Below are 27985 nucleotides of genomic sequence, written 5' to 3'. Positions count from 1 at the left end.
GTGTAAAGATGCCCCAGAGACAATCCAGCACATAACAGCAGGGTGCAAGATGCTAGCAGGCAAGGCATACATGGAACGCCATAACCAAGTGGCCGGCATAGTGTACAGGAACATCTGTGCCGAGTATAACCTGGAAGTCCCGAGGTCAAAATGGGAGATGCCCCCAAGGGTGGTGGAGAATGACCAAGCTAAGATCCTGTGGGACTTCCAGATACAGACGGACAAAATGGTGGTGGCTAACCAACCGGACATAGTGGTGGTAGACAAACAGAAGAAGACGGCCGTAGTGATCGATGTAGCGGTTCCGAATGACAGCAATATCAGGAAGAAGGAACACGAGAAGCTGGAGAAATACCAAGGGCTCAGAGAAGAGCTCGAGAGGATGTGGAGGGTGAAGGTAATGGTGGTCCCCGTGGTAATCAGAGCACTAGATGCGGTGACTCCCAAGCTAGGCGAGTGGCTCCAGCATATCCCGGGAATAACATCGGAGATCTCTGTCCAGAAGAGCGCAGTCCTGGGAACAGCTAAGATACTGCGCAGGACCCTCAAGCTCCCAGGCCTCTGGTAGAGGACCCGAGCTTGAAGGATAAACCGCCCGCAGGGGCGTGCTGGGTGTTTTTTTAGATGTATATACATATATATACATATATATACATATATATATATATATATACAGTGTTGGGGAGTAACGGAATACATGTACCGGCGTTACGTATTTAGAATACAAAATATGAGTAACTGTATTCCGTTACAGTTACCGTTTAAAAAGGTGGTATTCAGAATACAGTTACTTTGTTGAAATAAATGGATTACACTGCGGTACTTTCCTGTTTCATTTTGTCGCGGGTCAGGACTGTTTGGGTTTTGTTTGACAGCTACGTTCTTTCGTTCCAGGTGGCAGCGTTACGGTTGCCATGGTTACAGGGCGACGCTCTCTCTCTCTGTCTGCGACTGTGTGTTTCCTGGGTGAGAGAGCGCCTTTTCGTTGTTGTTGTTGTGCTAAGCTAACAGGCAGAATGCTACAAGCATAGCTCTAAAGAATGTAGCATCATGGGCAGTATAGTTCGTGTTGCAGGGAGAATGGACTGCCATACACGTTATGTGTCTGTGAGCGCGAGGAGGGAGAAAAAGGCGAGTGGAAAGGTACGAGTTGTCGTCGAGGAAAAACGGGAGCTGGAAACATGTAAATATAATAATAACCACTGCAGCCAAGAAGAGTGCCTGACGAGCCCAGTTGTAAGTAAGCTATTAAGACTCGACTGTACACCGTGTTCGTGTTTTCCTCCGAAAACAATAAGTTCCGTTGGAGCAGTCTTTCAACGCCTCTCTCTGTCTCTCGCAAGAAAAGTTGACCCACACAACAAAGTAAAGCTATTTTTCGGCTATGAGCCGACAGGGACCCCGCCGTATTAGTCAGAGGTCCCTTTACTACAGTTCGGAGTCGCGGTATGGAACGCCAGGACTGCCATAATGAATTAATTAAATACACCATTAAATAATTAATTAAATGTGTCAATAATTAATTAAAATTGGAATTAATTAATTAAATAAATAGTTATGACACATGTAATTAATTAATTATTGACACATTTAATTAATTATTTATGTATTTCACATTTTAATTAATTATTGACACATTTAATTAATTAATTATTGACACATTTAATTAATTATTTATGTATTTCACATTTTAATTAATTATTGACACATTTCATTAATTATTGACACATTTAATTAATTATTTAATGATATATTTATTTATTTCATTTTGGCAGTCCTGACGCCTGGCTCTCATCATGAAATAATTTTATCTGTCAGCCTCACCCATCAAACTCAGGGGGCGGGGTTAACGCTGATCGAGTCAAAACCATTGCTTTGGCCTGGTGGCCATTGTTTCTAGCACACAACAACCGGCATGTGGAAGCTAACAGAACTGAGCTTTGAAAAACCCTGTTTGTGTGTTACCAAATACCGTTTTAATATTTTTTTAGCCGAGAATGTAGTGGTTTAATCTTCATGTGTCTGGTCGGTTTGTCAAGATACAGCCTCTTTGCAAAAGTGTTTCGATGATTTCGGAGATGTCTGCCCAGTCTCACGGCAAAGCGTGGGATAGACCCGCTCGCCTCACAAGCAATCCCACCGACAAAGCGCAGGCCCCGGTACACAGCTGTAGTAACCCCCGCTGACTTCTTTTACTGAGGTTATATTTATCGATGTTTTATTTCCTGATGTTCTTATGTGTCCTACGTGTTTCAGTCGCCAATTCTGAATTATAACTAACATTAAAAACATGTTTAAGGAGGAGAGAGAGCAAATAAATCTGTTTAACATCTGATCTTTGGGTTTTTGTTCAGTAATCAGCGTGACCTGTGTATAAACGCATAAAAGAGGCGTTTCCGTCATGTAGTAACTGCTGGCTTTAACTGTACAAAGGTTGTTCGACACTATGAAACACATACAGACTTCATGATGTTCGGCTAATATTTTTATTGTGAATATTAATCATGCTGACCTCGCTCTGTACACCACGCAGCGAGGTCAGCATATCCACGATATCCTCAGCTCCATGAGTTAACACAAAGTTTCCCCGCTGACTATCTAACTGCCAACTATTCCAGAGACGTGAAAATATACAGCATAAAGAAAAGTGTAAGAGACTCAGCAGCAGATTAGAATAACAGTTATACATTTAATAAATCACCAAATGAATCCAAGAAACGAGCAAACCTGTTCCGACAATTTGAATTTGTATTCCCTCAGCTGCAGACTCGCTGCTGTTTAAATGTTTGAAAAGGAAGATTAGATATAAAAAACGTCAAACATAGACTCAGTCTGCCTTCACATTTGATATGAGGCCAGCACGTATAGTGGCCTCAGCAGGCTATTACTGAAATACACGTGCTATATCATAAACTATGATATAAACAGGGAGGTCCTATTAACATGTTTAGTTTTAAAGGACACCTTCCTGCCTTTAGTCTCATTCATGAGCAGTATTAGTTTTCTTCTAACATCCAGAAGTCTGCACAATGTGTTTCATAGTTTGTAACAAGCCTTTGACAGGTAAACATAACATGACCGAAAAAGCAAAAAAAAAAGCAAAAAAAAAGAGAGAGAGAGAGTGTTGACATAAGAAGAGAAAATTCTCTCAATTATGGAGACAGACAAATGGTTCATTTATGTTTGATGTGTGTTTATTCCTCCCTAAATATCGTCGGTGAAGTTCGCCATGCATGTCAGATTTTCCTGCGCATTTTTATACCTCTGCCAACAGAGAGAGAAAAAAAATCACATTCTAACAGACAGCTGGTGCTTAGAATACAGTTGAATAACTATTAAAAAACAGATGATATTTAGATGATAGTTCAGTCTAACACATGTACCAGTGAACCATTAAACGTCTGTGAAACTATGCAGTTATGAAACGTAACTTTAACCTCAGCCAAACCGATTTGCTCAGTTGTAAATAAAACAGCGAAGTAAACGTGACCCGACAGACAGAACCTGAGTGAATGAAGTCCAGCGTTTAACCACTGAGAGCTAAAACTCAGCTGAGGTTTGAAAGCTGTGTGCCGGTGATTGGACATCAGCCGCTGATAAAGCTGTTCGCCTATAAAGTGCTCTGTAAGGAAACGAGCTCCAGCAGCTCTGCGCTCGGGGAAAACACTATATTTACTTATCTTGTGCAGAAAAATGCGCTGACATTGCGTTATATCGAGCACCGGCTGCCCAGTTAAACTGTGACTATCACCAGGTAACTAGGCGTGTTTCTTGAATTAGCAGCAGGTGTTAAACAGCTGACAGATGAGGAGGAGGATGCATGCAGGTAAACTGAGGGTCTGTTGAGCTGATCGCTGGTTTCGTGAGAAAAATGTCAGCTCGTTCTTTATGTTACAGAAGCACAGAGACACAAGACCAGGCGGAAAGAGACGATCGTTCGGTGAAAATGAGAATCTGCGAATGCAACATGTGGAACACGGAGAGTGGAATATGTAAACAAACCGGTTAACGTAACCCCCTCGGTGCACTCTGCATGCTAACTGTTAGCAGAGCTAGTGAAATCTCTGAAAACATCTGAGCACTTTTGCAAACATGTTCTATGTTGACAACCTGACCAGACATACGTCGCGACATTCGCGGCTAAAACACTGTTAAAAGTGTAGCTGGTGACAGAAAAACGGGGTATTTTAAAACTACACCACCACCATTGCTGCTTGTGATTTGATCTGCATTCTGGGATAACTGGCTGCCCCAAGTCTACACAAGCAATCGATTTTCTAGGATCGACCTGTTTTGACTTACTTTGCACGGCAACCAATCAAATGTTAGAGAAGCTGCATGGGCAGCGTTAACCCCGCCCCCTGAGTTTGATGGGTGAGGCTGACAGATAAAATTATTTCATGATGAGAGCCAGGCGTCAGGACTGCCAAAATGAAATAAATAAATATATCATTAAATAATTAATTAAATGTGTCAATAATTAATGAAATGTGTCAATAATTAATGAAAATGTGAAATACATAAATAATTAATTAAATGTGTCAATAATTAATTAATTACATGTGTCAATAATTAATTAAAATGTGAAATACATAAATAATTAATTAAATGTGTCAATAATTAATTAATTACATGTGTCATAACTATTTATTTAATTAATTAATTCCAATTTTAATTAATTATTGCCACATTTAATTAATTATTTAATGGTGTATTTAATTGATTCATTATGGCAGTCCTGGCGTTCCATATCGCGGACCTTCAGTAACAGTAATAAATCACACAGCAATAGTACATTCACGTTGTTGTAAAAAGCACGATAATATATTAAGTAATCCAAAGTATTCAGAATACGTTACTCTCATTGAGTAACGTAACGGAATACGTTACAGAATACATTTTGGGGCATGTATTCTGTATTCTGTAACGGAATACATTTTAAAAGTAACCTTCCCAACACTGTATATATATATATATATATATATATATATATACAGTGTATATATATATATATATATATATATACACATATATATATATATATACACATATATATATATATGGGAAATAATAATATGGGAAATAAGGGAATATACTCAGGTGTGTTCTTCATTTTCTAATTTCCTAGCAGTCATAACGGACTGCCACTGTGTATGAATCTGAGCACTCTTCTGATAGTGAACAAAAAAGCTGATGTAAGTGGTCACACACTGCAGCAAAAATAATAAAGTGCAGCTGAAACACATTGTCAGCGCAACATTTATGTATTACCTTTTCGGTCAGTTTCAGTTTCGAATCTGTCAGTTATGGGAGAAATCAAAGTGAACCAAACTACTATATTTACAGGCAATTAAACCACCAAATGTTCAACAGAAGTGCGGGAAGAGCAGAGTTGGTGATAATTCTCTGTAAATCTTTTTTTGGTTTTTTTGCCTGTCCCTTTTGACACTGTAGCAATCAGAATTATTGTCTGAAGGCCAAGGAAAATGCCAAACAGATTTATTATCCCAAGTGGATCATTACGGATGCCAGGAAATGATTTTCCAGGCGACTCAATAATAATAATAATAATAATAATAATAATAACAACATATATATATCAGACACAAACATCCTCCACTGGAACCACTAAGCATCCAAGGTATGGACATTGATGCTGTGGATAGCTACAGGTATCTTGGTGTTCATCTGAACAATAAAGTTGATTGGACTCACAATTCAGATACCCTCTACAGGAAAGGGCAGAGTAGGCTGTACCTGCTGCAGAGGTTCAGGTCACTTAGAGTGAAGGGCCCACTCCTGAAGACCTACTATAACGCTGTGGTGGCCTCGGCCATTTTTTACGGTGTGGTCTGCTGGGGTGGCAGCATCTTTGCTGGAGACAGGAGAAGACTGAACAGGCTGATCTGCAGCGCCAGCTCTGTTCTAGGATGCCCTCTGGACCCAATGGAGGTGGTGAGTGACAGGAGAATGGTGGCTGTCATCCCTGTTGGAAAAGATCTCCCACCCCATGCAGGAGACTCTGACAGCACTGACCAGCTCCTTCAGTGGCAGGCTGCGGATCTGGGACAGAGAGATTTTGCATGTCTTTCCTCCCTGCTGCTGTCAGACTCTACAACATGGTCTCTACTAGAGCAGGGCGATATGGCCAAAAATATTTATCACGATATATATTTGAAAATTTGCGATAACGATATAACCGACGATATAATTGATGCGAGACAAAATACAACTCCACAACATTACTAGCGCAAAAAAACAATCTTCCATTTATTTTCACTTAAACAAGAAGCTGGTTTTTATGTACATTAAAGCTTTATAAAAATGTAACAGTGCAAATGCAAATTCCTTGCTGAAAGTTTAACCAAAAGGCATTTCCAGTAGAAATGGGCTGACACATCCTGAGCATAACCATGTATAATATCCACTGAAGTTAAAAAGAGGTGCTTTGCAACATTAAACTGCAGTGTGCAGTACGTATTTTTCGGACCATAAGGTGCACAGGATTATAAGGCACATTAAGCGAAACAAAGCAGTCAGATAAATCAAACTTTATTAAACTCATTCTTCTTGCTTCCTCCACTTCTGTACCATTGAGTTTGGTCCGTTTACAGCATCCTGCCATGCGATTGCATTTGTCTCTAACTATCAGGAACTTTAACGTTAACTTTTATAAGTGGAAAAGTGTTAGTGTTCGTCCTCCAGCTTCACTGTTTATGTTATGCTAGCATAGCTGTGTCGCTAGCGATCACGTAGCACATCATTATATACCAGCTAGCCCAACTTCAGTAACCCTACAAACGTCACTGCTGTTTAGTTTCCTGTCTTCATTTATGTTGGAAGTGATAGCAGAGCTGTACGTTTGATTTTTTTCAGAAATCTCTCAGTCAGAACATGCTATATCATGCTTAGGTAACTAGCGAAACTAGCGAGCTAACTTCCGCTAGCTTCCTGCTAACTTCTAACTCCGTTAAATGTAATAACTTTTGTTTTCATGGATGCCTGGAAGTTAAACTTTATAGTTACACCTGGTAAAGCAGCAATGCTGATCGTTTTATTAAAGATGAAAGAATTTATACAGTTTTTAACTCTAAGTGATGCTGCAGTGTTGTTTCACCTGAAGCATACGGAGTTTAGGACCCAGATTACTCCCAGATTTAAGAGCATCTTAGTCCGACAAATATGACAAAAACAACGGCCGCTTGCATGTTCTGCAAAAAAATGTGCTTTGTTGTGTATCTGACGGACAAACACCAAACCAGTTCCACATCACGGAAGTTGCACCATTTTTACAAACCAATTCTGGTTCATCTGTTTCACTCAACAATCGGCCATGTGCGTATGAAAACAAAGGCACTGCGCATGCGCGTTTTACTCCCATTCTATCGCGATATTTCATTTTCCTATCGTTGCCTAACATTATACCGGTATTACCGTGAACGGTATAATATGGCCCAGCCCTAGTCTCTACAGATGACCACACACGTGCAGACAGACACACATACACATCCAATACACAATAGTAACTTTTGCCCTGTCCTCCTGATGTGCAATAGTACCAAGTGCAATTTTCCCAATATAACAAAGTATTTTATTCAATTTGTATAGTACTGATTCTATTACATATAGTATTTTATTCTATTTTGTATAGTATATTATTTTATTTTATCTTATTCTACTGTATTTTTTTCTATTCTATTTTTTACTGCTCTTAACTTGTACTTTTTGCTGTGACCAAAACATTTCCCACACGTGGAACTAATAAAGGTTTATCTTATCTTATAACCCTATGGCAGTGCATATGGGAAATGACAACTCTGGAGTGAATAATGGCCCAATTTTATTGGCCAGGCATCTGCGCCGATATGCTCCGGTGGTGAGTGTCCTGCCCGGAGTGTCAGCTGGTTAACCAGCCATTCCAAAAGTGCCTTTATGCCTTTTACCATTAATGGATGTCCGGTTTTAGTGCATTGGCATGGACCTCATTGTGCCATTTCACCGGCGAGCACGTGGATATCACTTTGTATTAGTTCTGATGGATTATGGCTGTTTCAGGTCATCTCGTGAGTCGGCATCCCAAAAGAGATAATGCCTGACCAGAGCACATCGTTCATGCCGTGCACACTTAAACAGCTGTACGAATTATTGGGCATTAGATTTGTCGTACCAGCATCTGCCACCCTCAGACTGACTGGCTGGTGGAGGAGCTGAATCAGACATAATGTGTAAGTTCATTCACAAGGATGAACGCAATTGGGATCACTGGTTACACCCTCTGTTGTTTGCTGCGCGAGGTGCCCCAGCCCATCACATGATTTTCTCCCTTTAAATCCCTTAGTCCCACACTTCGGAGATTTTGTAGTCCTCTGCATTTAACCCATCCACTTAGTGAAGCAGTGGGCAGCTACCAATCCAGCACCTGGGGGAAAAAAAATTGGGCTCATCCAGGATTTGAACCCAGGACCGCTCACACCCAAGGCGACAATCATACCCCTAGACCAGCGAGCCAAGCTGCCATCTGGTTGACTTGTTGTTCAGCAGGAAGCCACAGTGGGTGTTGGACTCGAAAACTAGGCAGAAATTCTAAGCCCAGCTAAAACAAGAGAATCAATATGTTCTGAACCTGGACCTGAAAGCAAAGCTGCACACTTTGGGGAGGTTGTAAAGAGAAAAGACGGGTGTGGCAACATAAGCATTTGTTCAATACGTGTCTTTGTGTCTCTGGTCCATGTCTGTGAAGGTTCAGAATCAGAAAGACTTTATTTATCCTCAAGTGGCAATTAACATACAACAGAGCAGCAGGACAGGGTATAAACAGGCAATAAGAATGAGATAATAAATACACAGAATATACAGTATATACACAGTTTTAAAATTACACAGTTTTAAAATTAAAGTGACTCAAAGGTGAATAAATAACTGTAAGTGAGTAAAAGTGAGTCGGCAAAAGTGTCGGCAGTATAAAAAGAGTGTAGAGTAGTTTATGTTTATGGGTATGGGAAAGGGCAGCATGGTGGTACAGTGGTTAGCACTGTTGCCGCACAGCAAGAAGGTCCTGAGTTCAATTCCACCATCAGGCCGGGGTCTTTCTGTGTGGAGTTTGCATGTTCTCCCCGTGTTTGCGTGGGTTCTCTCTGGGTACTCCGGCTTCCTCCCACTGTCCAAAGACATGCACTAGGATAGGTTAATTGGTTAATCCAAATTGCCCATAGGTGTGAATATGTGAGTGCGAATGGTTGTCTGTCTCTGTGTGTTAGCCCTGCGACAGACTGGCGACCTGTCCAGGGTGTACCCCGCCTCTCGCCCTATGACAGCTGGGATAGGCTCCAGCGTCCCCCGCGACCCTCAAAAGGATAAGCGGACGCGAATGGATGGATGGATGGATGGTATGGGAAATGTTCTTATCGGCTGGAGTTAAAAAGCAGAGTGGCTTTGGGGACAAAGGTGGCTCTCCTCTTCTCAGTCCTGCAGAAAATGCAGCAGAGGGGAGCCATTGAAATGCGGGGTGAAAAATGTGAGAGGGGTCACTGATGATTTTGGCTGCCTGTCTAAGGCCCTGTTGGCTGAAAACCTGTGCCATAGTTCTGACAGGCAGTCCAATGATTTTAGAGCGCACTGATGCAGTGTGCTGCAGTCTGTTCCTGTTCTGAAGGCTGAGGGAGTGGAACCAGCAGGTGAGAGAGAAGGTCATGATGCTTTCCAGGAAGGCATAGTAAAAATCCAATCCAATCCAATCCAATTTTATTTATAAAGCACTTTAAAATACCCAGCACAGGAACAAAGTGCTGTACAGAAAATAAGTTAAAACAATAGAATAACAAAAAACAGCAAATTAAATAAATAAAACACATAAGACATAAAATTAAAACAGCCCTATGTTAAAGCAAAAACAAGATAAAACAGCATCGAATCACCTAAAAACAACTAAAATAAAAATAAAAAACCAACATCTCACGTGGTGTCAAAGGCCAAGGTAAAGAGGTGGGTTTTCAAGAGTGACTTAAAAACAGATAAAGAAGTGGCCTGTCTAATCTCTAAAGGAAGCTCGTTCCACCGTTTGGGAGCTGCTACAGCAAAAGCACGATCTCCTCTAAGTTTACGCCCAGTCCTGGGTATCTTCAGGAGCAGCTGATCAGCTGACCTGAGAGAGCGGGTGGGTGTATAAGGCTGTAGCAGCTCAGAGAGATAAGATGGAGCTAGGCCATGGAGAGCTTTAAAAGTAAATAAAAGAATTTTAAAATGAATCCTAAAAGAAATGGGCAGCCAGTGAAGTGAAGCTAAAACAGGGGAAATGTGCTCAAACTTTCGAGTGCCAGTTAAAAGACGAGCTGCGGCATTTTGCACCCTCTGTAGATGACTAATATATAATGCACTGACCCCTATATAAAGTGCATTACAGTAATCCAGCCGAGTGCTAACAAAGGCGTGGATCACTGTCTCAAAGTGCTGCCGTGAAAGAATTGGCTTTATTTTTGCCAGCTAAAAAGTCATCATGATGGGTGTGCTGACTCCAAAGGAGTTGAGTTTCCTAAGGAGGTATAGTCGTTGGTGGCACCTCCTGACAAGGCTGGACTGGGACAAAAAATCGGCCCGGGCATTTTGACTAGAGACCGGCCCACCAGGATAAAGATTGAAAATGTGACGTCATTCACCGCAAAGGATTCTGGGAACTTGTGGCAAGAGGTACTAGCGAACTCCGTTACACAGCGATAAAAAGAAACCCAAAAAATGGCAAGAAGCTGTTGTATTATTAACTGCCGGTCGCATGACAGCCACGGGAAGCCGACGGGTAAAGAGATCGTTTTTTTTAATCGGATTACGTCGTTGAAGAGAAATTTAAGCCATGTTTCCGAAGTAAGAGCCGACGGATGGTCTGGATATACCAAATATAACGTCCCAGAACACTCCAGCTCACAGGTTAGTCTGCTCCAAGCATTCCCACAAAGGTCAGAGTTTTGTAGTAGTTAATACGTCATTTTTCTTAACATAATTGGTGATATAGGTTACAAGCAAGTCTGGCGCTGAACAGAAATTGTCGCGCTATGCTCCTTTGTTTATTGTGCATAAATAGTGAATTGTCCTGACACAGTATTGCGTTTCGCTTCTGTTATTATGGTACATTGACAAAAACATATACTTTTATTCACAGGATAAAACAGTTGCTTTGTATCACTAATTGTCCAGTGCGATTACAACATACAATATTATTGTCACTGCTACATTTCTGTAATGAACCAGAAATTATTTCCACTACTAATTAATTACCGTTGAGCTCAAAGGTTATATTAATAAACTGTTAACGAATGTGTATTTATGACGACGATTTGTGAGACTGGTAAACTTACCTTTGTTCGTACGATGGTCTTTCGTTCTACACGGTGCATTTCAAGGTCCTGCACCCATCCGTCGGTAAACTGTACCTGGGCTTGTTGCAGTGACCTGAAGTTACTAAACTTCATGAGTGTATGCACTCACTCCAAGAAGCGTATAATTATAAATCTGAGCGTGGTGAAAGTTGGGCAGCACGCTAACGTCTTTTGTCCACTCTGTGTGCTCGTAAGGGTCTGACCCTTTCACTCCTTTGATTTTTCCTCGTATCTTTTCTTTGTCTTTTCGTCGAGTCTGTCTTTGTACGGACCGGCATTGTTCTCCTTTTGTTTTATACATTCCTTTTTTTGTGCGGCAAAGAAAAAACAAGAAGGTATTGGAACCGGAGAATGAACGTTTAGCGGTGCTGCAAATGCTTGCATTTGATGCGGTACTTGGATTGTTTTGCCACTAGTTCCCGGCATGCAATGCGCGAAAATCACGTGATTGCTAAACAAGGGGGAGGGTAAATCCGTCTCCTCGGCTGTAATTGGTCCAGCCCAGAGTCGATCATGACCAATTACCCAATCCAACACCTTTCATTATATATACCCTTCCTAAAAAAAAAAAATCCATCGGCCCATAAAAACAAAAAAATCGCCAGCGGCCCACCGGGCAAATGCCCGGTATGCCCGATGGCCAGTCCAGCTATGCCTCCTGAGAATCTTCTCTGTGTTGGCAGAGAATTTCAGGAGGTTGTCAAAGATGGTTCCCAGGTATTTGTACTCCTCAACTACCTCCACTGGCTTCCCATGGATGGTGGTGGTGACTGAAGCAGCCAGATCCCTCTGCCTATACCGGAGAAGATCACCACCATCTCTTTGGTTTTGCTCACATTCAGTTCAAGTTTGGAGCTGTCACCACTCTACAAACTCCTGCAGAGCGGGCCCGTGGTGTTGTGAGGGGCCTGACAGCAGTGACAGCATATTTCATCAGCATATTTCTCAGTCATCCAGGTCATTGTGGTTTAAGGAGCTTGGAAAGAAAAAAGCGTATGGACTTAAGTCTTTAAGACTTAAGACTTTAAGTTGCTTGAAGACGTCTCACCTCTCATCCAAGAAGCTTCTTCAGTTCTAGCGTCACATGGTGGAGAGTCCCAGATTTAAGACCTGTGGGAGTATACCCCCAAGAGGGACATGGACCCCCTATTGATCCTCTACCTCTACCTAATCACACAAGCCAAAATGTGAATAGATGATCTATAATCCAGATCATTATAGATCTGGATAAATAGATCTATAAACCTATATATTCTATATAACCTATGTAGCATAATATGTATGCGTTATATATTATATATTAATATATAACGCATATCAATATATAATATGCGTTATATATTGATTTCATAAATCAATTATAGTTCATAAACTGCTACGTCAGCAGCATTTTAAAGTCACCGATGGCCCAGATTTGAACTGCTTTTCCAGAGTATCAAGAGTCAAAAGAGAAACTAAGAGTGCTCTCATGTGTGTACTTTGTTCTACCAAATCTAATCAGTTGAGTTTATAAAGTCAGTGAACTTTTCTGTTGTTTCAGCATTTCACCTAGAATGTGGCGATAAGTAGCTAATTTGTCTGATATGAAATATTATCATAAGACCCTTATGAAAAGGACACCGAGGGAACAGTTTACCCTGCCCGGGATAGGGTTACCGGGGCCCCGCCCTGGAGCCAGGCCCGGGGAGGGTGCCCGAGGGTGAGCGTCTGGTGGCCGGGCCTTAGTCCATGGGGCCCGGCCGGGCACAGCCCGAAGAGGAGACATGGGCCCATCCTCCCGCAGGCCCACCACCCGCAGGAGGCGCCATAGGGGTCGGGTGCATTGTGTGCCGGGTGGCGGCCAGGAGCGGAGGCCCTGGCGGACTGACCCCCGGCTGCCAAGACTGGCAATAGGGACATGGAATGTCACCTCTCTGGTGGGGAAGGAGCCTGAGTTAGTGCGTGAGGTTGAGAGGTACCGGTTAGATATAGTCGGGCTCACCTCTACGCATGGCTTGGGCTCTGGAACCAGTCTCCTGGAGAGGGGCTGGACTCTGTCTCAGTCTGGAGTTGCCCCTGGTGAGAGGCGGCGGGCTGGGGTGGGTATTCTAATATCCCCTCGGCTTGCTGCCGGTACGTTGGGGTTTTTCCCGGTGGACGAGAGGGTTTGTTCCCTGCGCCTTAGGGTCGGGGAACGGGTCCTGACTGTCATCTGCGCTTATGCGCCGAGTGGCAGTTCAGAGTACCTAGCCTTCTTAGAGTCCCTGGGGGGGTGCTCCACCTGGAGACTCTGTTGTCCTGCTGGGAGACTTCAATGCTCACGTGGGTAACGACAGCGAGACCTGGAGGGGCGTGATTGGGAGGAACGGCCTCCCTGATCTGAACCCGAGCGGTGCTTTGTTATTGGACTTCTGTGCTAATCACAGTTTGGCCATAACGAACACCCTGTTCGAACATAAGAGTGTCCATAAGTGCACGTGGCACCAGGACGCTCTAGGCCGTAGGTCGATGATCGATTTTGTAATCGTATCAGCAGACCTGCGACCATATGTTCTGGACACTCGGGTAAAGAGAGGGGCTGAGCTGTCAACTGATCACCACCTGGTGGTGAGTTGGATCAGGTGGCGGGGGAGGACGCTGGACAGACCTGGTGCACCTAAACGCGTAGTGAGGGTGTGCTGGGAACGTCTAGCAGAGGCCCCAGTCCGCGAGATCTTCAACGCACACCTCCGGCAGAGCTTCAACAGCATTCCGAGGGAGACTGGGGACATTGAGTCCGAACGGACCATGTTCAGCGTCTCCATTGCCGAAGCTGCTGCATTGAGCTGCGGCCGCAAGGTGGTTGGTGCCTGCCGTGGTGGTAATCCCCGAACCAAATGGTGGACACCAGAGGTGAAGGGAGCCACCAGGCTGAAGAAGGAGTCCTATCGGGCTTGGTTAGCCTGTGGGACTCCGGAGGCAGCCGACAGGTATCGACAGGCCAAGCAGAATGCGGCTCGGGCAGTGGCTGAAGCAAAAACTCGGGTGTGGGAGGAGTTCGGAGAGGCCATGGAAAAAGACTTTCGGACTGCCTCGAAGAGATTCTGGCAAACCGTCAGGCGTCTCAGGAGGGGAAAGCGGTGCTCTACCTGCACTGTGTATAGTGCTGGCGGAGCGCTGCTGACGTCGACTGAGAAAATTGTCAGGCGGTGGAAGGAATACTTCGAGGACCTCCTTAATCCCACTGACACGTCTTCCGAGGAGGAAGCAGAGTCTGGGGATGAGGGGAATGACCCGCCAATTTCCGGGGGCGAGGTCACTGAGGCAGTTAAACAACTCCTTGGTGGCAGAGCCCCTGGTGTTGATGAGGTCCGCCCCGAGTTCCTGAAGGCTCTGGACGTTGTAGGGCTGTCCTGGTTGACACGCCTCTGCAATGTTGCGTGGAGATCAGGGGCAGTACCTGTGGACTGGCAGACCGGGGTGGTGGTCCCCATCTTTAAGAAGGGGGACCGGAGGGTGTGTTCCAACTACAGGGGGATCACACTCCTCAGCCTCCCTGGGAAAGTCTATGCCAGGGTGCTGGAAAGGAGAGTTCGTCCGTTAGTCGAACCTCGGATACAGGAGGAACAATGCGGTTTTTGTCCTGGTCGCGGAACACTGGACCAGCTCTTTATCCTCTCCAGGATACTTGAGGGTGCATGGGAGTTTGCCCAACCAGTCTACATGTGTTTTGTGGACTTGGAGAAGGCATTCGACCGTGTCCCTCGGGGTGTCCTGTGGGAGGTGTTGCGGGAATATGGGGTGTCTGGCCCATTGCTACGGGCCATTCGATCCCTATACAACCGTTGCAAGAGCTTGGTTCGCATTGCCGGCAATAAGTCGGACTCGTTCCCGGTGGGTGATGGGCTCCGCCAGGGCTGCCCTTTGTCTCCGGTTCTGTTCATAATTTTTATGGACAGGATTTCTAGGCGCAGCCAAGTGGCGGAGGGCTTTCGCTTTGGTGGCCTCAGAATCTCATCTCTGATTTTTGCAGATGATGTGGTTCTGTTGGCTTCATCGGGTGAGGGCCTCCAGCTCGCACTGGAACGGTTCGCAGCCGAGTGTGAAGCAGCGGGAATGAGGATCAGCACCTCCAAATCTGAGGCCATGGTTCTCAGCCGGAAAAGGGTGGAGTGCCCACTCCGGGTCGGGGATGAGTTCCTGCCCCAAGTGGAGGAGTTCAAGTATCTCGGGGTCTTGTTCACGAGTGATGGGAGAAGGGAGCCGGAGATCGACAGACGGATTGGGGCTGCAGCTGCAGTAATGCGGACGCTGCACCGGTCCGTCGTGGTGAAGAGGGAGCTGAGTGTAAAAGCGAAGCTCTCAATTTACCGGTCGATCTACATCCCTACCCTCACCTATGGCCACGAGCTGTGGGTAGTGACCGAAAGAACGAGATTGGGGATACAAGCGGCAGAAATGAGCTTCCTCCGAAGGGTGGCTGGCGTCTCCCTTAGAGACAGGGTGAGAAGTTCGGCCATCCGGGAGGGGCTCAGAGTAGAGCAGCTGCTGCTCCACATCGAAAGGAGCCAGCTGAGGTGGTTCGGGCATCTGACAAGGATGCCCCCTGGGCGCCTCCTGGGTGAGGTGTTCCAGGCATGTCCCACCGGGAGGAGGCCCCGGGGCAGACCCAGGACACGCTGGAGAGATTATATCTCTCGGCTGGCCTGGGAACGCCTTGGTATTCCCCCGGATAAGCTGGAGGAGGTGGCTGGGGAGAGGGAGGTCTGGGCCTCTTTGCTTAGGCTGCTGCCCCCGCGACCCGGCCCCGGATAAAGCGGATGAAGATGGATGGATGGATGAAATATTATCTTATGAAACAGTTAAGGTTGTCGTCAATTTGTGTAAATCTAAAGGGTCTAACTCATGATTTTGCATCTTTAACTCAGTGTTTTTTGTTTGTGAACTTTTGAATCTTGGTTAATCATTGTTGTAGTATTCCTAGAGTGAATTATGTTTCCTAGTTTAGTTTTCTTACATTTATGTGTTTTCTGATTATTGCGCTTATCTCTGTGGTTTTGGTTTAGTTCCCTTAGTGTTTCCTGATTTATTTTCACAGCACCTTGTTTCATGTGCATCATATTTAGTTTTGCTTCCTTGGTCAGATTTGTTCCAGCTCCGTTTCCACCTGTTACCCATCCTCTCATTATCCTGTGTATTTAAGTCATCAGTCTTTCTCTGTTTCCTGTCATGTCATTGTCATCTGGCTTTGTATGCATGCTCCTTGTGCCTTAATGTTCCCTAGTACAGTGGGGCAAAAAAGTATTTAGTCAGCCACCGATTGTGCAAGTTCCCCCACCTAAAATGATGACAGAGGTCAGTAATTTGCACCAGAGGTACACTTCAACTGTGAGAGACAGAATGTGAAAAAAAAATCCATGAATCCACATGGTAGGATTTGTAAAGAATTTATTCGTAAATCAGGGTGGAAAATAAGTATTTGGTCAATAACAAAAATACAACTTAATACTTTGTAACATAACCTTTGTTGGCAATAACAGAGGTCAAACGTTTACTATAGGTCTTTACCAGGTTTGCACACACAGTAGCTGGTATTTTGGCCCATTCCTCCATGCAGATCTTCTCGAGAGCAGTGATGTTTTGGGGCTGTCGCCGAGCAACACGGACTTTCAACTCCCGCCACAGATTTTCTATGGGGTTGAGGTCTGGAGACTGGCTAGGCCACTCCAGGACTTTCAAATGCTTCTTACGGAGCCACTCCTTTGTTGCCCGGGCGGTGTGTTTTGGATCATTGTCATGTTGGAAGACCCAGCCTCGTTTCATCTTCAAAGTTCTCACTGATGGAAGGAGGTTTTGGCTCAAAATCTCACGATACATGGCCCCATTCATTCTGTCCTTAACATGGATCAGTCGTCCTGTCCCCTTGGCAGAAAAACAGCCCCATAGCATGATGTTTCCACCCCCATGCTTCACAGTAGGTATGGTGTTCTTGGGATGCAACTCAGTATTCTTCTTCCTCCAAACACGACGAGTTGAGTTTATACCAAAAAGTTCTACTTTGGTTTCATCTGACCACATGACATTCTCCCAATCCTCTGCTGCATCATCCATGTGCTCTCTGGCAAACTTCAGACGGGCCTGGACATGCACTGGCTTCAGCAGCGGAACACGTCTGGCACTGCGGGATTTGATTCCCTGCCGTTGTAGTGTGTTACTGATGGTGACCGTTGTTACTTTGGTCCCAGCTCTCTGCAGGTCATTCACCAGGTCCCCCCGTGTGGTTCTGGGATCTTTGCTCACCGTTCTCATGATCATTTTGACCCCACGGGATGAGATCTTGCGTGGAGCCCCAGATCGTGGGAGATTATCAGTGGTCTTGTATGTCTTCCATTTTCTGATGATTGCTCCCACAGTTGATTTTTTCACACCAAGCTGCTTGCCTATTGTAGATTCACTCTTCCCAGTCTGGTGCAGGTCTACAATACTTTTCCTGGTGTCCTTCGAAAGCTCTTTGGTCTTGGCCATGGCGGAGTTTGGAGTCTGACTGTTTGAGGCTGTGGACAGGTGTCTTTTATACAGATGATGAGTTCAAACAGGTGCCATTCATACAGGTAACGAGTGGGGGACAGAAAAGCTTCTTACAGAAGACGTTACAGGTCTGTGAGAGCCAGAGATTTTCCTTGTTTGAGGTGACCAAATACTTATTTTCCACCCTAATTTACGAATAAATTCTTTACAAATCCTACCATGTGAATTCATGGATTTTTTTTTCACATTCTGTCTCTCACAGTTGAAGTGTACCTCTGGTGCAAATTACTGACCTCTGTCATCATTTTAAGTGGGGGAACTTGCACAATCGGTGGCTGACTAAATACTTTTTTGCCCCACTGTATGTCCAAGTTACCATGTTTCTGAGTTTTCAGATCATGCCAAGGTGTTAAGTTTGGGAGTTTCAACTGTCAATAACGATGCCGTTTAAGTTTAGCAGCTGAGCAGCAGATTACGTTTAATTATGCCATCACTCTTTTTTCCTGCCCTGGACCTGGAAATCACAGGGACACATCGCACATCAATGCCTGTCTGTTGTGGCACCTCAAGTATTTCTTGCACAATTTCCTTTAAGCCTTTAGTCTAATAAGTTTCTATATTTATTTACAAAGCTTAATAGTGTTTGCAAAAAGACTAGCAAGAACAATGGCAGGTGGTTAGATCTATGGTTATTAGTAAAATAACTATTCAATGTTTCAATAAAGAAAAACTTGAATAAAATAGTGTGAGTCATCATGAAAATTCAGAGCCAACACGGTGCGTCTCTGAACAAATGCATTTTTTATAACTCATCTGTTTTGATGAAAAAATACAAAACTTTATCCTTGCAAGAATTAATCGATAACACTCCACCCAAGAAAGCAATGGGGATGGTCAAGGGGGTTATCGCAATTTTTATATAGGGTCTATGGTATTCACACAGCATCAAATCCAAGTAAACGAAAAGCTACCACTACACACAGCATCATACTGGTTATATGTGTCTGAGGTGGGAGCAAGAAAGTAAAAACAGGAAGAAAACACTTTGCAATCTAAGAGTGGAGTGACAGGAAACATGCTGCATTGCTTTACACTGAGCGAAGAAAAAATTCTAAGCAGAGCACAGGGTTAATACCAAGCATGGACTTAAAAGATAGCGTGTGTCAGAAGGTCAATTGTCTTCCCGATACAGCACTTGTTTTGGTTTCAGTGGTTCTGGACCACACCACAGTGAAATTACAATTCCACTGCAACTTGTTGTGCAGCACCAAACTCTCCTTTTTTTTGAAAGATTTTCAAAGCACCACATCCACATCTGTGATAGAATTTTTCAACACAAGACCAAAACAATATAATTTAATAATTTTAAAAAAGGAATCTCTTGGAGAAATGACTCACAAAGAGTAAAGTTACAAAGCAAACTGTTCATTTCATTGTCTTTATTCATATATAAACTGCTTACTTTAAATACAGACTGAGTGATCAAAAATCGAACAAATGTATTTTTGGTGACTTGTGAATTTCCATATGAAGAGTCAAAAAGCTTCTGTGTTGCCGTGGGAGGAACACTCGCCATCTCCAAAGGTCTCTGCTGGATGTGGATGTGGATGGATGACAGGACAATAGAAAAAAAATCAAAGACAAGATGGTCAGAATAGCAAAGATGATGTGAAACAAAGAGTAACATGTAACACATACACTATCTGGGCCTGTAGTTATCAACCACCTCTGAAGTTGAAATGGGACTAAAAATACTATAAGCTCAGATATTTATGAGTCATGCTACGCCCACTCCCCACAGGGAGCTCTCATTTGAAAGAAAATGATGTTACTGTTTTACAATTTTCAGAGCAATAAGATGAAATTAATGACAATGTCTAGTAGGTTTTCCTCTGTGGTGCCAGTATGAAATCACATCTGAAATAATGGAGGCCCCGTTCCCTGATAATGACCTTGGAAGTTAAGAGCATATTTTATTCTTGGGCACTTCTATGAAAACTCATAAAAACCTGCATGTTTCTCAAGGCAGCAATTACGTGCAAGTGCATAGAAATGCTAGAGGCATCTTAATGTTGGATCTGCAAAAAGAAATGTCATGTGTCATTTGACATGATCACAAGATGGCGGGCGTGATCACAGCAGGATTGGCGTCCTCGCGGTGGTGCGGTGATGTTTGGTGTTAAAACTCCAAACAATTTCAATTATAGACCTTGTTTGGGCAAATAAATAAACTAAGGTTGACATTTATAAGAGACGAAATGGCAAAGATGAAGAAAGTTGAAGAAGATCTGGAGGAGATTAAACATTCACTTAACTCGCTGACGTCGGAAATTGAAAAAGTAAATAAGCAACAAGGAATATTAATGTCGATGATGGACCAAATCAAAGAACTAAAAAACCTGATTAAGGAGAAAGACAAGACAATCCAGTTTTTGGAAAGGAAGGTGGACGATCTAGAACAGCAGGCTCGACTTGAGGAAGTGATTATTACGGGTCTGGAAACTAAACACAGGAGTTATGCGAGAGTCACCGAGTCTGGGACCGGCGTAAAAAGAGGAGAAGACGAGCCCCCGATGGAGGAGCTACAGTCGTTGGAACGGCAGGTTGTGGAATTCTTTTCGAATAAAAAACTTCCCCTGCATAGTAATAATATATCTGCATGCTATACCCTTCCTATAAGGCACACTAATGCTCCTCCAGCAATTGTAGTGAGATTTGTAAACCGTAAACACAAAGTTGATTTGCTGAGGCGGTCCAGCCTTTTGAGAGGAAGCGGAGTATATTTGAATGAACATCTTACAAAAAGAAATGCAGATATTGCTAGACAAGCTCGCATTTTACGGAAGGAGCAAAAGATTCAAGCAACCTGGACCAGGAACTGTAAGGTGATGATCAAACTGAATGGAACACCAGAAGAAGCCAAGGTTATAACGATTAAGGATCTTGAGGAATTGGACATTTATACGAGATGACATTATCAAGATAGGCAAACGGCTACGACCAATCATGGCTATGAGCCTAAAAACAATTAGTTCATCCTTTACAAGAACAGATGCTACTTCGGGTGGAAAAGGACAAAAGGAAATTGTAAATTGTACACAGAGATCAACGGACTTTAAAATTTGTCGATAAATGAATGTGCGATTGCTAAGGATCCCTTTCTTTTTTTCTTTTTTTTTTGAGGGTAATATGTAGCCCAGCTAGAAAAAAAGAGCAGTGGAAAGTAGTTTTTTTTCGTGTATAATGTAAACAATTTAGTCATTTCTTTTTTCTTTTATGTTTAAAGGAAGATGTGGACAAATAAGATTATCTGTTGTCATTTAACTTGGCCAATCAGCAATGAGCTCCCAGTGACCCTTGCTGTTGACCTTGATCACATGATTTCCTGTGTTGCCATTTTGTTGTTGTTCATACAATGCCATGTGCCAGAGAAACTAATGTTCCCGAAGTCGAATCGCTAGGAGTTAAAAGCAAGTTTAACTCCTAGCGATTGATTTTGGTTGTTCAGAGTTTCACCCTGTCAACGGTCAGGTTTTTTTGTTATCTGGTAAAAGGATGACTCGACAGATGGACCCAGTCTGAGGCAAGCCCCGTCGAGGAGCAGTGATTCCACAGTTCCAGTTAACTGGATGGCGAGCCAACCCGAAATTGAATAGGATTTGCCAAGGTTTTATTGAAGCCAAAGTTTCGTTCCCATTGAAGCTTCAGATACCTGCAGGACTACAAACTTTCTTCCTTCATCGGAGTGTGGTAGGACAAACATTAAACAAACTGAACGGGCCCCAACGATCCATCAGTGACCAGACATTATCCACAATTGACTCAGAGAAAGCTGTATGCGCGCACTTTTATTTAGTTTGTTATTTTGGGGGAAATATTTTGTATTTTATTTTATTGCTTTCATTACATTGTTGCAGCTGCTGTGTGTCAAATATAACAAATTTGTGAACAGTCTATTGTGATGTGGTCTCTCCTTATTGGTGTTTATACCTTGGGCTCCTGCCGATCGTAGATCTTCTGCTACTGGCTAGTGGAGTTCGGTCATTCTTAATGATAAGTCGTAAGTCCGGTTACAAATAGATAGTTTTAGAATAATTATGCATAATGCTTGACGACTCAGATCATAAATCATATGATTTTTAAGTAGGTATTGACCCTGAAAGGAATGTGCTTAATACAATTAATGTCACATGTGACTATTATACAGAGGAGCAATTCAAGGATACGGTTGAAATAGTTAATACATTTTCTTTAACTCATATTAATTGCAGAAGTCTTTATAGAAGTTTTGCTTCGATTAAAGATTTCCTGTATAGTCTGAGAGGCAGGTTTCAAATAATTGCTCTGTCTGAAACATGGTTAGATGAGAAGAGGGGTTGTCATTTCTGTATCGAAGGGTACGATTTATACTTTGTAAATAGAATTAAGAAAAAGGCAGGAAGAATGGCACTTTTTCTTAATTGTGATTTGAAATGTAAAAAAGTTGAATGTGTGTCTGTGGCTATAGACGATTTAATGGAATCTGTGACAGTGGAATTGGATATAGAAAGAAGTAGTAATATAATTGTAACGTGTATATATAGGAAACCGGGGTCACAGATTGAGTTATTTACAGAGGCAGTAGAAGACTAATTGAGTAAAGCTAAGGGAAATAAGACTATGTTTGTGTGGTGATTAGAATATTGATCTTTGTAAAGAGGCAAATGATAAGGCTGCGTTAGATTTTTTTGTATTATTACTTGGTAAAGGATTTTATCCTTTAATTATAAAGCCGAGTAGAATAACAGATAAATCAGAAACACTAATTGATCATATTTTCATTAATAGCTTGGAGAGTAATATTATGAGTGGCCTCATCATAAATGATATAAGTGATCATCTACCAGTCTTTTTTACTTTTGATTTAAATATGAAAAGAAAGGAAGAAGTTGGTTTCGTGAGTCATAGAAGGTTAAGAAATAACGAGGCAATCAACAAGTTTAGACAAGATCTCATGGAAGTGGACTGGAAGGAAGTTTATGTTAATGAGGTCAACGTTGCATATGGAGCTTTTTTAAATACTTACTTGGCCTTGTATGATAAACATTGTCCATTGGTATCATTTAAGTATAAGAAAAAGAATAAGAATTTGAAACCTTGGATAACTAAGGGTCTTGCAAATGCATGTAAAAAGAAAAATAATTTATATAGGGATTATATAACACAGAGAACTAAGAATGCGGAAATTAAATATAAAGTTTATAAAAATAAGTTGGTATTAATATTGAGGAAAGCTAAGAAAGACTACTATAATAAACTTTTTCAGGAAAACAAGAATAATATTAAGGGCATTTGGAATATTTTTAAAGAAGTATTGGGTAACAAGAACACACCCTTAGATCGACCTAATTATTTCATTAAGAATAATCAAGTTGTCGAAGACGAGACTGAAATAGTAAACTAATTCAATTCCATCCATCCATCCATTCGCTTCCACTTATCCTTTTCAGGGTCGCGGGGGGCGCTGGAGCCTATCCCAGCTGTCATAGGGCGAGAGGCGGGGTACACCCTGGACAGGTCGCCAGTCTGTCGCAGGGCCAACACACAGGGACAGACAACCATTTGCACTCACATTCATTCGCACATTCACACCTAGTGACAATTTGGATTATCCAATTAACCTATCCCCACAATTCAATTCTTTTTTTGTAAATGTTGGACCCACTTTAGCAAATTTAATTAGAAAAAATGACGATCCAGAATATGAGGAAGCCTGGAAAGGAGAAAGTAGAGTGTTTAATTCTATATTCTTGGCTGATACTTCCATAAAAGAAATAGTAGCAATTGTAGAAAATTGTAAAACTAAAAAAAATCTACTGACTGTGATGGTATAGACATGGTTGTAATTAAAAAGACTTTAGATTGTATAAGTATTCCTCTTTGCTATATTTTTAATCTTTCGTTACAATCAGGAGTATTTCCTGATCGAATGAAAGTGGCAAAAGTGATACCCTTATATAAATCAGGAGATAAGCATAGTTTTAACAATTATAGGCCAGTGTCTCTTTTTTCAGTTTTCAAAAGTGCTTGAAAAACTTTTTGCGCAAAGACTTGATAGTTTTATTGAAAAATATCAACTAATAAATGAAAATCAATTTGGATTTCGTAAAAATAGATCAACGGCATTAGCATTGTTGACTTTCATTGACGATTCATCTGCAACTAATAATAATAAATATAAAGTGGGGGTATTTGTTGATTTAAAAAAAGCTTTTGATACATTACAACATTCTATTTTGATTTCTAAAGTGTATAATTATGGTGTGAGAGGAGTGGCATTGAATTGGTTATGGAGTTATTTAGAAAATAGGTCGCAATATGTACATTATCTCGGTAACACCTCTGAAAGATTGAAGATTGTATGTGGCGTTCCTCAAGGTTCTATTTTGGGACCTAAACTTTTTAATTTATACATTAATGATATCTGTGACGTATCAAAAAGGTTAAATTTTATTTTATTTGCAGATGACACAAATTTTTATTGCTCTGGAGAGAATTTGAAAGATTTGGTTGAAATTATGATTTCTGAGATGTTAAGATTAAAAATATGGTTTGATGTAAATAAATTATCTTTGAATCTGACAAAAACGAAATTCATGATATTCGGCGGAAGAAGTTATTATGTCCATTGATGGAGAATTGATTGAAAGAGTTACTGATTTTCGCTTTTTGGGTGTAATAGTACATGAAAATTTGACGTGGAAATCGCATATTGAGTATATTAGAAAGAAGATGGTTAAAAACATTTATATTCTGGGAAATGTAAGAGATTTATTAGACTATAAAACAATGCGCATTTTATATTTTTCATTGTTTTTCTCATATTTTAGTTACTGTATTGAAGTCTGGGGGAATACATATGAGAATACTATAAAACCTCTAAACTTATTACAGAAGAAAGTGATACGAATGATTCATAATGTTAATTATAGAGAACATACAAATAAATTATTTAAAAATCGAAATTATTAAAATTAGGAGATTTAGTGAAATTACGGACACTATTAATTATGTTTAAGGCTAAAAATAATATTTTGCCCTTTAAGTTACAAAGAGTATTTTTATTGTGTTCAGGGGGAGAAGATAGCAGAAGGAAATTTTATTTTAAGCATCAGTTAGCTAGGACTACACAAAGATTAATGAGTCCAACGGTTAGGGGTATACGACTGTGGAACTCTCTTCATTATAATTTAAAGAATTGTATAAATTTACATTGTTTTAGAAAGTGTTACATGCTTAAAACGATAACTCAATATGAAGAATGTGAATGAAATTGGAGTTCATTGAAAAAGGATCCATTATAATTTTTTGTTTTATTTATTTTAATTTTATTTTTCTCCTTGTTACTATGTGGAGTGGTATATTCTGATTGTAAATTTGTTGTTTGGTTTGAGTTAGGACTGGAGATAAATGTTAATCTTAGTTTGTTCCCTGATTTTTGGTGCCCACTTGTAATATAAGTTGGATTGTAGATAGGGGGCAGGGTTTAATAAGAGTATTTTCTTCTTCCTGCTCCTTTTCACACATGGTTGTAGTGCTTTATTGATAGAAAGTGTGGTTGGTTTGTTTGAACTGTTGTACCAAGTGTGAAATAAATAAATAAATGAAAAAAATGAAATGAAATGTAAAGCGCTTTGAGGGCCCCGAAAAGCGCTATATAAATGCAATCCCTTATGTTTGTCATCTTGGCCCCTGACACAGTTGCACACTGACACCTACTAAAAAGGTATTTAGCAGCTGTCAGCAGGTGTAATGGTTGCCACATTTACCATTTTAGGGCTAGATTTACTAACCAACTGCGGCACCACAAACGGGTCTAAAAGAAGTATTGACAGTATTTACAAAGATAGCACAGTGACAAGATTTTGTGAAAGAGGTGTTTGTAACTGACCCTGCTTTAGATCTATTTCTGGGAGTTCCTCTCAAAACATACAAAATATAGCAGTAGACTATTTAAATAAAACACACAAATGGATTTACTAACATTGATACATACAACACAGCACAAAATGTACTGCTAGTTACGCTATTATTGCTCAGTGGTGCATTTTCAATAAAAAATGTGACCTGCTGTTTCGTTAAAAACCTTCCTTGAAGAAAATTGGTCTTGAGGTTTGCTGGTAAACATTGTAGCATTTTCTTAATTAGCAGAAGTTGAAGAAGTTAGAAGTTGTCTGTGTTTGTGCATGTAGCAATACAGTTTAAGCACGCAGCATTCACTATTATACAAATTTGGCAACTTGTGGCTCCATAAATCAAGATCATGAGCACCAACCACTGTTAAGAAGGCTTTGCTTTGACCAAGTCCATCTTGTATTTACAGTCTGTGTTGTTAAAAAGTAAGGTTTTGTTACATATGCATTGCTCAGAAGCTCCACCTGCTTGCTGTTCAAATCTTTTGGTTGTAAGGTGTTTACAGTCGGCTGTCTGTAAGAAAAACTAACTCAGCTTCTTAACTGAAGGGTTGCACCAAGTCCAAGTATGAGACTAAAAACAGGATTATTTTGAACTGTGAATCACAAAAAACTACTTTCAGAAAATAAAATATAAGAAAATAAAATGACATTTCAAATAAGCATAACAGAACCGCTTTAAAAAGGTTTCTACGATGGATTTGACTAACATGCATGTGGAAAAAAATGGCTCTGATATCAAAACAATGTGATGCAACTACTGTTTACTATTTCAAATGTTCCCCCAGTTCCTACATGTAGCTGTCCATCTACACACCTGAGACTGCCGCACATCTGCTTCAGTCAGTCTCCTTTTTCAGGTATTTCTTCATGAGTGAAGCCACGTCTCCCCCCTCGCTGCCCTCTGCTTCCAATCTCTCACCCTGCGGCCTCTCAAACCTGCGTCTTGGCCCACCACCCTGGGAGCTTCGTCCTGATCCACCTGAGCTAGAGGACTCCGATTCAGAGCTTTTCCTGCTGTGGCTCGAGGGAGGCAGCTCTCCAAAGTGGACGCTTAGTGCTCTCCTACCTCCTCTGACTGAGCTGGCCAGGCTGCTGGTTGACTGAGCTCTCCTGATTGCAGGCAAGATGTCTGAGGCCGCGTCGTCACGGTCCAAAGGCAGACGCCGATTTTGGAAGACCATGGGTTCTGAACCTAGGGATCCTTCACCTACGTCCTCTGGAATGAGGCTCCCCACCATGCACTGCCGTGCTGCCAGAGGGGAGCGCTGGATGGGAGTTGTGACAGAGTGCAGCGACTTCTCTTCCTCTGGGATGGAGACGGAAGGAGCATGATGACGAGCAGCAAGTGAGGAGAGGTGCGGCAATGAGGGAAGCGATGAGAGAGAATCACCTGAGTTAAAGCGAGAGACTTTGCCTCCAGCTGCAGAGAGAGTTTTGGTAGAACGTGGCAGGAGTGGGGAGGATGGTTTCAGGATGCTGGGACCAGGTCTGGGCTCCTGGACATCTTCTGGACTGAGAGAGAGGGCCGAGGCTCTCCGTCTGAGAGTCGATGCTCCGGTTGTTTGATAAATCGCCAAAGAGACGGTACTGCCAGTTTCATCTCCTGCATCACCGCCAGCTCTGCGTTTACGAAGTCCTTCCAACAATTCAGACAGAGCTGTGGAGGATGGGGCTCGACCAAGAGATCTGCTAGCAACGCCTCCAGCCTCAGAGCCCTCATCATCAGGATTCACACAAGAACTAGAGAGTGATAAAAGAAGCAGTTTAAACCACAAACCAGCCCATATGTTTGGCTAACATACACAGACATCTAGGGCTAGAACTAAATATTGTCTCATTTCATCTATTGGGTGTTTATTATCAAAAACATTCTCTGTCCAACTAAACAGCCTAAACAGGGCTGAGCATTATATCAAATCAATTTGATCCATTCAACATTTTTGCTTTTTGAAAAACTCTGAGCACAACATGAAAGCATTAAGCTGAATGTCCACACATCATCTTTGTGATTCTGAAGAATTCAAATATTTTCTGTGGTAGAGCACAAATCAGGAGATTTCAAAGGTACTTTTTGTAATTGACCAAAACTGTAAGAAACAATATATTTGATTGAAATGTTACTTCATAAGACGTGCAGTTAGTGGGGATAGGTTAATTGGAAACCCTAAATTGCTCATA

The 27985-nt window shown here is 41.9% G+C and overlaps 1 protein-coding gene across 5 annotated transcripts in view; it reads right to left on the bottom strand.

The window, feature by feature from the left end:
* Nucleotides 1–18697: 18697 nt before the first annotated feature.
* myo18b (myosin XVIIIB) overlaps nucleotides 18698–27985 on the bottom strand; it is a 71194-nt gene continuing 61906 nt past the window's right edge. For 3 of the 5 annotated variants that reach the window (XM_086301847.1, XM_086301842.1, XM_086301844.1), the window contains 2 exons: nucleotides 26622–27547; nucleotides 18698–19443 (listed from right to left, as the gene is read on the bottom strand). In XM_086301847.1, the coding sequence (XP_086157973.1) occupies nucleotides 26644–27547 (904 nt within the window). In that variant the 3' untranslated portion in view covers nucleotides 18698–19443; nucleotides 26622–26643. The remainder of the gene's footprint in view (nucleotides 19444–26621; nucleotides 27548–27985) is intronic. The other 2 variants (XM_086301846.1, XM_086301843.1) reach the window with 2 other exon arrangements.

Source organism: Aulonocara sp. 'chitande type north' Nkhata Bay, linkage group LG7 (assembly GCF_057382095.1).
Source record: "Aulonocara sp. 'chitande type north' Nkhata Bay isolate Kocher_YH1m ecotype deep benthic linkage group LG7, A_spYH_male_GT1.1, whole genome shotgun sequence".
NCBI classification, from domain to species: Eukaryota; Metazoa; Chordata; class Actinopteri; order Cichliformes; family Cichlidae; genus Aulonocara; species Aulonocara sp. 'chitande type north' Nkhata Bay.
Note: the sequence above shows the minus strand (reverse complement) of the source record. Positions and strands in the feature narration are given on the sequence as shown.